Below are 12,786 nucleotides of genomic sequence, written 5' to 3'. Positions count from 1 at the left end.
ATGCAATAAGTATGCTATGGTACAGGTGATTTTCAACATTTGCTTTTCATTACAAATGACACCGTTATATTGCAAAAGTTTACAGTATTGAAACAAGGAAAAAGCGGTTTGCCAGCTTGTCAACAAGTTTAATTTTGTATAGTTATGTATAAATATTAAATACATAAAAATAAACCAGAGTTGGCACAATTTTTGAAGCACCCTTAGAATATGAACAAATGCCGCCTGACTATGGGAACAAGCTTTATATCAAAGCAAACCAACTGACAATATCCGTCGATGCGCTCGTTTTAAGAGAATAACGTCATAAATATGTTTTAGTCATAGTGTGTGTGTGTGTGTGTGTGTGTGTGTCTGTGTGTGTGTGTGTGTGTGTATGACTTCAAACAGGTTTGACATCCAATTCTCTTTTGTTTCCATTCAGGTAATCAAAGAGAAAAGGATATTAAAATAAAAGGAGAAGAGAAAAGAGAGAGGAGTGGCACCTTTATGAAGGCTCCGGCTCTTTGCATGACCGCAAGCAAAATCATCAGGTTTTTTTGTTCGAATATTTTTTTCTCGTTGTTAAATGATGTAAAGGATGAGAAACAGATTGGTCCTAAATCTGTGAATCTTGGGATATTGGTGGATACAGTTGCTCTTCGTTAATATTCATGTTCGCAGATGACATGTTTCTTTTTTTTACTATTTTGAAGCTTTTATTATGACCACTCGAGAGGGACATGCGGTATTGCTTTCCATGTCATTCATTACTATCAATAGTTTCTTTATTCCTTTTATTCTCTAATCTTGATCAAACTTGGCAGGTTGGCACCACGGCGTTCGCTAATATTTTGCCCATACTTTTCCTTTCAACCTGAAATCTTGCTATTTTAGTTGGTAAAGCGGTGTGAATTCTTTGACTATCGTGCGACGCTTATCATAATCATAATGACAACTGAATTTCGATATTTTAGGCTGAGATGCGTTACATAAAAAACTATGATAGCTGAAAAATGAAGAAAAAACAGAACTGGTCAAATATATAGAGCTCAGAACTCTATGAAGAGGACAGGCAAAATCAGAAAGTTAACCAGAAGCGCTGATATGTTAGTCTAATGCGTATATTTTCCACTGTATTCATAGGTGCTTCGTTCTCTGCAGGATTGATCGATATCACTTATATCTTTCTTGGTGACTGGGTGGTCCAAGTTACTGTCTGTCTATGTCTCTAAAACAGGCATCGGTTCAATTCCTGATGGGTGCGAATCACTCATCAGTTATAATTCCCCATGGATGAAAGTTATTCCCAAAGTAAAGTGAACTGAATTTAAGCAATAATCGTGACGTAATCATCGTGAATATAAAAGAATATCACGCGTGCATAAGTAACAAACTGTCGATAACTTTTAATCGTAAACTAAATTTGATCGTTGTAATTTAGTTATTAAAATGTTTGTTCCATTATACTAGTATGCAATAAAAATTGGCAGATAAAAGATAAGAATAGCTGGAAATTAATTCTTATCCATTCATGGTAACCAAATCCATTGTCTCTTTGTATCTAATCATTCAAGAACTTCGCTTGTGCTTTTGTTTACGTTTTTTCTTACTTTAGGACATTTTAATTTCGGATCTTATTTCGGCTGCTTCTCACTCCATCCATAAGAAGAGCTACCTACTACAACCTCCCGAAGACGGTACCCTAGATATTTCTATACTGAAGTAACGTGGCAGCTATTCTCTGCGATTTTCATCGAGACAAGTTGACCTTTGATCTGTGAACGGTTCTGATGAACATCGCCTTATTGGGACAGCCGCTCTGCCGGGTCATCCCAGGCCAAGCCGAGATAAAACATAAAAGACTGAAGCAGCTGGAGACTAATCTGAACTTATCTCCAGAGTTCTCTTCACTCTCATTGACAAGCTCGACATCCCCATTTCTCTGCATAGATCTATATATGTGTGTGTGTGTGTGTGTGTGTGTGTGTGTGTGTGTGTGATAAAAACTGATATATATATATATATATATATATATATATATATATATATATATAATATATATATATATATATATATATATACTCAACAATTATTGTGAAAAATATTGACATCTATAATAGTCTAACATATAAATGTTCTTCATAAAAAGGTACCGTGTCACTAATTCATCGTTTAATACAAACAAACAAAAATTCTATGTTGATGCCAAGTAGGCTTGGCTGATTGACTGATAGGATTTCATAGTTCAAGTATTTCTTCATTAAGTATTCGCAGTGAGGACCGTAGAAAAAATGCAGATTGTGTCGTGAACACTGTCCTACTCCTGAAAACCCACTCTAGTACAGCGGCATAGCAAAAAAATTCATAAGAATTGTGCATTTGGTGATGGAAGCACCAAACATGGAGGAATGATAGAATATTATATTGGGAACATTTTCAGGTATGGAACCACTTTTGTAGTAACCCCAAAGTGGCCGCCATATCGGATTTCAAAATGGCGGCTTACAAATCTTTAATTACAGATAATTCTGGTTATATACCAGCTAGAGACTTGGTTTTAGTGTCTAGATATACATATTTGAGGTCAAGGAATTGAATGGTTCTAGTTAGAAGTTGATTTGGTGACGCCATATTGGATTTCAAGATGGTAGGCTAAAAAAAAGAGAAATTTATGACTGATATATTTGGTTATGTGCCAGCTATATACTTGATTCTGGTGTCTAGATGTACAAATGTGAAGCCAAGGAATTAAATAGTTGTAATGAAACATGTTTTAATTCACATTATCAACTAATAATCAAGTGATAATCCCATAATTATTATGTACATTTATATGCATGTAATTATACACACGACAAGCAAGAGAACTTGCGTATCAATCAATTCAATAACACGTAAGTTCTGCACAGTTCCAAATCAGTCTGAGCAATCACCATCACAGCCACATAGTGCTGTGCATTTCAGAGCTGCTTTCTTACACTTGCATCTCCCACTGCAACCTTTTTTGCACCCACAAGAGATCAGTTCATAGCAGGATTTGGCAGCTTCTGGTAGTGTTGTCCACAAAGCATCAAACTGTCCGTCATTTTCCACCCACCCCCAGTCACATGGTGATGGTAGAGTGCAGCGTGGGACAAGAGACTGCCCCCAACAATATCCACCCTGGTACATTGCTCTCTTCACATGCTGTTCTAGGGCTGCCTGTGTTGGAGGTATTGTTTCAATAGATCGCGCTTTCTTTGCAAAGAGTTTCTTCCTTGCCAGATTCACCTCTGAACATGTACATGTTCAGTCGTACAGGAGTACTATGTATCTCTCCAGGGTTGCCAATGTGTCCTCAGAAATCTCACTTGGTGCAGATGCCAAGGTCAGAAATGCATTTGTCACTTCTGGGAAAATGTCCCATACTGCCCATGCAGTTATCTTGCCACGACCTGCAAAGCTCGAGACTGTATCACACCCTGTGATTGCATGGAAGACTGGCAGTGCCTTGGATTTGTCTGGCCCCAGTGAAGCAGCCAGCTTGTGTGCTGCTATGTAGCGGAAGCTCTTGCCAGTACCAATTGCTAGCCATAGTTCATCGTCTGCCTCATGTAGCTCCTGGGCCATCCACACAGCAAGAACCACCTCATCTGTGTCCACGGTACGGATGAGTATTCTGCAGTGTCCAGATTTAACAGCATCTGCTGCATGAACCATCATGCGCGTGTCCGCTTCCTCGTGATTGCGTGGGGCCAAAGCTGCTGTGTCTTCAAAGGGTGGTACAGCAATGACCTGTTGATATAAGCATAAAAATGTCATATATTTGGTGAAGGCAGTCAACTGATCATCAAAAAAATCTATATGAAATTAACATTAATTTTTATATTACAGATCCATGACAATGTGGGTACATGTATTGACATATGATATAAACAGGGGGATTCAGATTACCTGTTCACCGTCAGTAGCAATCAGCTGTTTCTCTGGCACATTGATGGACTCCATGACCTGCTTAGATAGGAAGTGGAAGAGTTCTTCCTTGTTCTCGTCGACACGGAGGAATGTGTGCCAGTTCCCAGGTAACAGGGCAGTGCCAGTAACACGTCTGCGGATTCCCTTGCCTCTGTTAGCCCTTGCAGTTGCCTTCAAGCTGCCTGAGTTTGCATAGCGGTCCCACACTAGATCCAGACGAGAATGATTTTGAAGCTGTGACAGAATGTATGGAACGAATATGTCTGTGGCATAGTCAAGAAATGTTTTGCTGTGGCCAGGGCCAGGGTTCAGCATTTGAACCACTGCAGCCCCATCGAGGATCACAGAAGAGACTTGTGGTGGGTGAGACGTTGGTTCAACAAGCTGTTCCAAAGGCCTCAGCAAGTCAGATTTGGAACCAAAGTGGATCCGTCCATTTTGTGATAGTGCAGGCGGGTGTGCACTGTTCTCATGTTTGAAGAACTGCTCGAGATCGCCATCTCTGGTTTGGCATGTGATGTATAGTCTGGAGAAAAGCTCTGAATCACTCCTTGCAGAGGCGAGTTGTTGCTTGTTCTTATTGGCACTTTTCACCTTGATGGATGCAAATAATGGAAGTTTGTTGCGTTTGATGACATCATTGAGTGGTTTGGATCTGTCTGCCAGACGTTCCTTCACAAATAAATGGAACTGATCTCGCCCCATTTGCATAGCTGTACGCACACTCTCTACTGCAGCTGGACCCAGGATCTCCTGTGTGTCTAGGACCAGCAAATCTGTGCTTTCTTCTTCAAAGGGGTTGCCCATCTCCTCAATGACTGCTGTCAGTGCACGAACATCTTGGACAAATTTCTTCTGTACACTGTTGGTTTGCTCATGGTGGTGGGTGTGCTCTCCTCTTTGGTGCAGTTGTTGTGAGGTCTCAAGTTCTGTGATGACCCGAGCAACTTCAGGGCCAGCCACCATCCACCGTCGAAGGGCACTTGGATTTTCAGTGAGACCCACTGCCCCGCCATCATCTTGACCATGGCATTGTTTTGCTCATGTGCCTGGTCTAAGGCAATGGCGGAAAAAGCATGCCTGGTCTTCTTGGATGTGAAGTGGCCCATATGGAACTTGGCAGCAACATCTGGATGTTTCTCTACAAGGCAAACCATGTCCCTGATGTGCACTGGAAACCAGCGAGCATAGTGGACATGATCCAATGCAGCAAACCATGCAGCTAGCTCTGGTGGGGTGTCCATGTACAGTGTGAAGTTCGACTCTCTAAGTGAACGTATGAAGAGGAGTATAGAGAGCTCCAGGTGAAGTACAGTGGCCGATTACTGAAATCTGGGACATGCTACTGCTCTCATGTCACACCATGCCTCAACTGCAATAGTTCCTCAATCTCTTGCTGTCGCTCTTTCTTTGTATCTAGTATATGCATGGTGCTGAAGTATGTGCAGGGCAGCAGCAGTTACCTGGTGGGCGCGTCTTGTACGGCTGACATGAGCTGCATGCAGGAAGGAGTCTGCTGTGCCTGTTGTTGCTATCTCTGCCTGAACCAATGCCTCTGTCCAACCACTGTCTTGCAGCCAGTTTCCTGCTGTCTTCCAAGCTGCCATCTCTGTGTGTAGAGCGCCTAGCATTACTACAAATAGATCTTCACCAAATGTGTCTGGCCAGTTCCATTGCACCTCCTTGGCGATTGCATACAGTGGTTGGTCCAGTGTGATGACGGGTATCTGTCCAGGATTTAGCTCATTGACCGCTGCTTTCACTACATCCATGGCATGACGGATCATTGCCATGAGTGGGCTTGGTCATGGAAGAGGGGTAGCAAGGCAGTGGGTGTGACTGTGATATTAGTATGCTGGGCTGCTTGGCTCTCTGCATGATGTGCAGCCCACGAAATGTTTGCTGGATTCTGTGTATCGCCACTGTCACATGCATACTTCACAGACTGGAGCCACTTCTTCTCTTTATCGAGCTCAGCTTGTGCAGAATTCCTCTGCAGTGACGCTTGGGTTCCAGCTGGTACATGGTTTTTTTGGGCAGGTGAAGTAACCGGCTGTATATCTGTATAATACCGTGGAAGGTCACCCACAGCCTTGACATTGGAGATACCCCCGATGATGACAATACCTCGGTCTGTGCCTTGATTGTCATAGTCTGGATGTTGTATTAATGAAATACCAGTTCCATGTAATGAGTCATGTGCTGTCGTGGAGCTGGGATTGTGGTCTATATTATCCACAGCTGCTGTGGTGAACACTCTACTGCGGAGCTTTGGGGGGCAAACCACCTTTTCCATCTGAAAGCGCTGACATGTCCTGTTGCCCAGCTCTGCAGAGATCCGTAGCACTCTATCATATACAATACTGATCCCTAGTCCAGATAGTGTGTCAACTAATTCCCTCTTTCTCGTATGGGCATGAAGCATCAAGCCAAGATATATTGGCAAGGGAGTCTCTTGACTGATGCTGTGTCACACGTCTGTGCCTGCACCTCTTCTCTCATGTTTCATACTGTTGTATTTGATTAGTTGAGCTATGGTCAAAGATGCTGAGGACGATGATTGACGTACCTGGGTTTTGATGCCTGTACCCTCTAGCATCATGGAGACCATTGTCAGCAGCAGTTGTGGCACAGACTCTTCTTGGCATTTGTCTGAGAAGGAACCATTGAAAGGCTGAGATGACTGGAACATATCCTTCTTTATAATGCAGGCAGCTCGTGCCAGGTGCACAGCATCACTGTCAATGTCATGTTGACATGCTTTGGCTAGTGTACTGCCAATGTCTTCCTTATACACCAGCAGGATATCTCGTCCCTTTCTGTGCTCCTGCAGATCAGGCAAATATGCCAGGATTCGCTCCTTGAGTCTGGTTGTATGGACTCGTGTTTTCAGCACAATGCCGAGCTGTTCCATTCTCGTTGTGTACAGCTTAGTGAGGTCTGCCATCTTGAACACAGGAGCAGTGTCCTCTTCTTTTGCAGTTTCCTCTATGTATGTTACCAGTTCAGACAGGACTATTGCTGAAATGACATCTACTTTGCTCTGGCTTTCCTCAGCAAGTGTTTTTGCTGCCCTCACGCGGTTGTAAAGGGATGTCAAACATTTCTTGTGGTACTTGGCCTCTCTTGCCACCATATCCCCAGCACTCAGTTGGGCTAACAGAGTGGTATTCTCAAGAAACTTGGCAGCGTTGCGAACGTGTTTATCTAGTTCCAGTGTCGCTACTTGATGAAACTCTGAACCAAGCTGTTGGTGGCAGAAGAAGCATAGATGATTGCGTATGTTTTCGACACAAGCTGCCTTAGATCTAGTTCGCTTGTACTCATCTGTGTTTGTACTAGCGGCAGGGCTTCCTTCAGAATGACCTCTTTTCTGTACCCATTGTAGCTTGGTAGTGTTGTATTTCACCCTGCATGACTTGTGCCACTTGGTTTGGTGGGCAGCCAGAGTGGCAGCTATCCCTTGGCCTTCATCTAGTTGTTGTAAGTCCATATCTTGTGGCAGCTCCTCCTAGTTTCACTGAATGCTAACATATTGTCCTCAAATGTCTTGTATCCAGCACCTGAATCTTTTCTTTTAGTTGTAGCAGGACACTGTAGGGACTCTTCTTTATCAGCTTGACACAGAACACAGAGTTCCCAGTCCAGTTTTGGTGTGGGAGTTAGAGGCTTGGAAACATCAACTACCTTGAACTGTTTCGACATGGTTGAAATCTGGAATAGAAAGAAAAATACCAGAATCAAGTATATAGCTGACACATAACCAAATATATCAGTCATAAATTTTTCTTTATTTTAGCCTACCATCTTGAAATCCAATATGGCGTCACCAAATCAACTTCTAACTAGAACCATTCAATTCCTTGACCTCAAATATGTATATCTAGACACTAAAACCAAGTCTCTAGCTGGTATATAACCAGAATTATCTGTAATTAAAGATTTTTAAGCCGCCATTTTGAAATCCAATATGGCGGCGACTTGGGATTACTACAAAAGCGGTTCCATACCTGAAAATGTTCCCCATATAATATTTGATCATTCCTCCATGTCTGGTGGGCTTTGTTCCATTCACAAATGCACAATTGGTTTGCTATGCCGCTGCACTACTCGGGTGAAATTCCCCAGATATGCGACATCCTTCCTCAAGAGAGTTTATATGACTATATGATGAAGCCCCTTGAAATCAGTTTGGAAAAATGACTGGTGGTGGTTTGACCGACGTCACCAGGAAGGACAATCTCCCTTTTATTTGATGCAAACTATTCATTCAAATCGAAACTGAACTTTAATGATTAATAACCTAGACCATTTTTCTATCTTTTGTCCGCTTTTTCCTCTGACAGTCAGGAAATTAATTTTGCCTTTTCTAATAGTATCACATTTTCGGTTGTGAGAGCAAAGCCATAATTTGCTACACAGACGATCAAGAATAACCACTAATTTGGCTCCAACTTTGTATGTGGGTCAATACCCTTCGTTTGAAGTTTAGCTGTTAAAGATGCGCTTATTTCACAAATTCCATTTGAAGTTAATAGTTGTCTATCATGTTTTATTTACTTCGAATGGAACAAACTATGAAAATTCCCACAATAATTACTGCATTACATAGTAAATAGTTTGTTTCCTGTAGCTACTGATAATCATTTTCACAAAACAAAATTCTTCTTCCAGTCGCCCATATAAGTTTTGAGCACGAAAATGTCAAAGCACCGGTTACTGCTTTAAACTGAATTCTGCAAACAGCAGTGTTATGGAACCGAAAATATAACTCGGCTTCAATTTCTAAAGCAGCAAGACTGATCGTGTAAGTCAATGTATGATTTCAAATTTCATCGATTAACGGATAGAGATGTATATACTTACGTATGTTTGTAAGTGTGCGGAATATTAGTTTGTGACCTTCGTAATTATTCCTCTTCTCTTTGTAACTTCAGTGTAACAGTTTTTAATAAGTTACAGGGGTTACGACTGCCCATTTCTACACGGAAGTTAAGGCTTTTTTTTTCCCCTTTTTTTTACACGAGAAGACGCCCATACGCCCTAACAGTGGGAACATGTAGGGCACAAGGATGTGGCTATGAAATGTAGAGGTAATCAGCATAGCCACGAGTAACCAAAGTCAAGGACGGTAGGAGCGTCTTGCAGTTTTTCACTAGCCTTATTAACTTCTTTTTCCGTCAGATGATGTATAAACCACCATTTCCTGTGATAGCTTTTTTAGTCGAACGTCTATTTGCTCTCGCCACCCGAATTTTCTCACCTTGACTCGTCTTGCTGTTCTACGGCAAACTGGCTGCAGTTCACACTGTTTCACGGTAACTCTCAGTATCAATATTTATGTGAATATCTTCCCATTATATGCATGTATTTGCGTGCGCTGCTATAAATCATTACTTTATTTATTATGATTTGGATCAAATCATTCAAATATACAAATAATATGATTCGATGAACCCTTACAACGAGGAGGGAACTCTATGATATGGTACGTCTGAATAACTCTCGCTTCCTTTCAAAAAAGAGTGACTGCATCAAGAAAGCATTTAGATGTTGTATCGCTACTCTGCAAGTTCTCGACGTCATTGCTCTTTTCCTGCCCGAGTTAGTTCTTTTACTAACAAAATATTCATTTATCATTTAATGAGTACTCCCACACTCTTGCACACAAGGAAAAAATCCTTTCTCAATAGCGTAAAAAAAAAACAAAAAAAAAAAAAAAAAAAAAATCCCACGGGACGCCCTTCCTCCCTCGCTCCTTCAAGGTTAAAGTAACCCAGGGTCCTACCCTCCGACGGGCGGTGCCTTGTATTATTTTCAACATATTGCAGACCGTCCTCTGTTGTGAGGTGCGTGTGGCAACAACCAGGAGAAAAGATCGGCCAACCCCGTCATGGTGTTGGAACGCTTCTCTTTTCATTCTTTTCTTCCTCTTTTATTGGAAATGGAGTCTTTTTAACCACTAGTACTTGATGGCTGGTGGAAATCAGGATGTGAGCGAAGAACAAAGAACCAGTGGCTCGTGGGCGCCTAAATCTTCCGAGTCTGGCTGCCCTGAATTTCAATCAGGGTGAAGAGCCCGAATTGTATGATTGGTCTTTGCTAAATGAGATGCCGTACCTTTGTGCTTCATTGAGTCACACTATTGTTCTATAGAGATTCTCTTCCATTCGCGTCAAGGCATTTGTGGTATCTAAGGTAATGTCTGGAATAAAATGACTCGATCTCGTCTTCATTTTTCTTACTCCTATCCTTCCATTATCCCACACACCTGAATCTGTCAACCCTTAACGGTCCCTCTTTCGGAATGCATTATTTTTTATATAAGAAAGCCTTTTTAGCCTCTAAAGCTTTCCTGATAGAGCTAGAAGATAAACCACGCCCTGAGAGCCTTACATGGGACGCCCCTGCTAATAGGCGAGTAAGAAACTATTGAAACTCCGAGTCCGTCCAAAATTGGTTTTGAATACTTTAATGCAGGAGAGAGAGAGAGAGAGAGAGAGAGAGAGAGAGAGAGAGAGAGAGAGAGAGAAGTATCAGTTAAACGTATAATCTACATATAATATGATCTACCGATAAAGAAAAGTGTTCTGATGAATTGGGAACAAGTGTGGCGGTAACAAATGGACGATAGCAATCGTTATGACAGAGGCCTATGAAGAGCAACGGTCTCAATCATTCATTATATTCTTTTGTGAAAACTGGTTCTACAATCAAGATTGGAGCCTATGAACTGCTTTATAATTTCACTGAGTTATTACTTGTTTATCAGATGTATTTAGTATTTCCTCACGAATTAAGGATTCATTTGCCGATCTAAGATCATTTCTGTGTTCCGTAATTGTACTACTTGATGTGTTTTATATGTGTTTCGCAAACTCATCATACTACTAAACTTTTTTGCTATTCGTTGCGTTGCTTTTTTTTAATTTTTTTCTAAAAAACGAAAATTACAATGTCCACACTACCCAAATCCTATCGACATTTTCATAAGAAAAACTCTGCTAAATGATTTGCATCGAACTCGTAACAGGAAAATTAATACAATTCAGCAATATCCAGTAAGCATCTACTATGAAAATGTCAAGAAATCATTGTTTGACAGCTCATTTGCTTTTTTTTAAGTAGATAAGACCCCCTTTGGAACTTATTTGATCCATCAATCATGATTTTTAATTTCCGGTTGCAGATTATGATTTTCTCGACTTTCTTTCTAAATCGTAATTGGTTTCTGAGCAGATATGCTGAATATGAAGGTACCGTCATTTTAGACTTAAAATCTGTCCCTCACCAGATAATGAATGGTTATTTGATCATTTCTACAATGTGAAGCAACGGAAGGCGATACTGTTTCCTAATGGGAATAACTGGTGATATGACTTTCCTGTGACCTTGGTAACAGATCACTGATATCTATCATTCTGTATTTTCTCCCATCACTAGAAAAATTCCAGTTAAGCAACGACAAAAGAAAGAAAATTTGCGCTTACGTTTCCCATCAATAAGGTTAGTGCCGTCAGAGCACCCCACGTGGAGCAGTGCAGCAATTACTTTTGACCTCTAAAAACTGCACCCGCTTTTTAGCCTTTTACTCTGCCTCCAATCTGCTTCCTTTCTTCAATCTAGTTGCCCAGCTGCTACAACTCCCTCATTTTACTGTCTACAGCACTGAATACCTGAATGTGCCACAGTACTTGCCTTTATAGCCGAATTTGCTTAAATCAATCAATAGTCTTACAGAAAGGAAAGTAGGTAGAAGACGTTATAAAATTCAGTTAACTCTTACTCTCATTACGAACAATATCATGACCCAGCTCTCAGATGAAAATGTTCTCACCTTCTGTGAAAGCGGAAATACATGAAACTGCCAGACAAAGGAGAGAAAATAGTGAATTACTGATCTGTTTGAGTTAATTAAAGATTTTGATACAAGATAAATAGTGAGGATATTATAAAGAAATAAATAAGTCAAGTTGCCCTACAGCAACTCAGAAAACAAAATATTCTACTGTAAATTGAATATTATAAACTGAGAGTTGTTTACGGAAGGGTACATTATTACAGTTGGTGCGCTCAAATACATATGCCTTAACACCGGCGTTTTCAGAACATACACAGTAAGCCTCCAGACTAAAATAGATTAGGGCCAAAGCTGTATTCAAGTATCTTTGATCAATCTTGCCTTTGCCTTGATGTACCGCCATTATTGTTTTCTTCCAGAAGGTCCTTTTCCCTGACAGTAACAAGCTTATCAAGATCTTTTCTCGTGACCCTCCTAAAATTTCATTGCTGTTGAATTCAAACGAACTCGGAGGGAGAACACGAAAACAAAAGGGGAAAAAACTCGCTTTACACTTGAACTTTAATCTTTCATTAACTTTATTCAGCAAGTTAGTTGTACACTCCTTGTGAAAATGAACTTTAGGAAAGTATTTCATTCGACTAGCTGCCGGGGCCATTGTTTTAACAGCAGTTATGAATACTGTTGCTTGTGTTGCTGTTAGGGTCAAAAGGCCAGGAACGTCCTTTTTCCGTTTTTCCTTCTTTTATTTTTTTCTTTGTCTTTTTTTTCGGGTGAGGGATGTTGCTGAGGTCTTTTGCTAAACTCTTTCTTTTTCTCTTTCTCTGTCCAATTTTCTAAGAAGCACAATTGTCGGTAGATGGAAAATTACAAAATAAGTTGGTTATCGGTAATCTGCGCCATCTGAAGCTGATTTATAACAATAATATATAGTAGTATGAAACACTGACATAATCTCTAGAGTTTGCAGTAAATTTCATTAGTAATATTAAACACTGACATAATCTCTAGGGTTTGCAGTAAATTTCATGTCTGTATACTAAAATGGT

The 12,786-nt window shown here is 40.7% G+C and overlaps 1 protein-coding gene across 1 annotated transcript; it reads right to left on the bottom strand.

Annotated features, from left to right (window-relative positions):
• Positions 1 to 3,207: 3,207 nt before the first annotated feature.
• LOC135201158 (uncharacterized) lies at positions 3,208 to 4,743 on the bottom strand. Its single transcript, XM_064230035.1, has 2 exons — positions 3,916 to 4,743; positions 3,208 to 3,756 (listed from the first exon to the last, which is right to left on the bottom strand). Exons 1-2 carry the CDS (start codon positions 4,741 to 4,743, stop codon positions 3,271 to 3,273), a joined length of 1,314 nt encoding a protein of 437 aa, XP_064086105.1. The 3' UTR covers positions 3,208 to 3,270.
• Positions 4,744 to 12,786: the final 8,043 nt, after the last annotated feature.

This window comes from Macrobrachium nipponense, chromosome 28 (assembly GCF_015104395.2).
Source record: "Macrobrachium nipponense isolate FS-2020 chromosome 28, ASM1510439v2, whole genome shotgun sequence".
Classification (NCBI taxonomy): Eukaryota; Metazoa; Arthropoda; class Malacostraca; order Decapoda; family Palaemonidae; genus Macrobrachium; species Macrobrachium nipponense.
Note: the sequence above shows the minus strand (reverse complement) of the source record. Positions and strands in the feature narration are given on the sequence as shown.

Excerpts from the sequence above, each read along its gene's own strand:
- LOC135201158 (XM_064230035.1), bottom strand. The coding sequence starts at position 4,743 with ATGGGCAACCCCTTTGAAGAAGAAAGCACAGATTTGCTGGTCCTAGAC. Across the intron at positions 3,757-3,915 it reads TTGCTACTGACGGTGAACAG|GTCATTGCTGTACCACCCTT; the intron begins GTAATCTGAATC and ends TTATATCAACAG.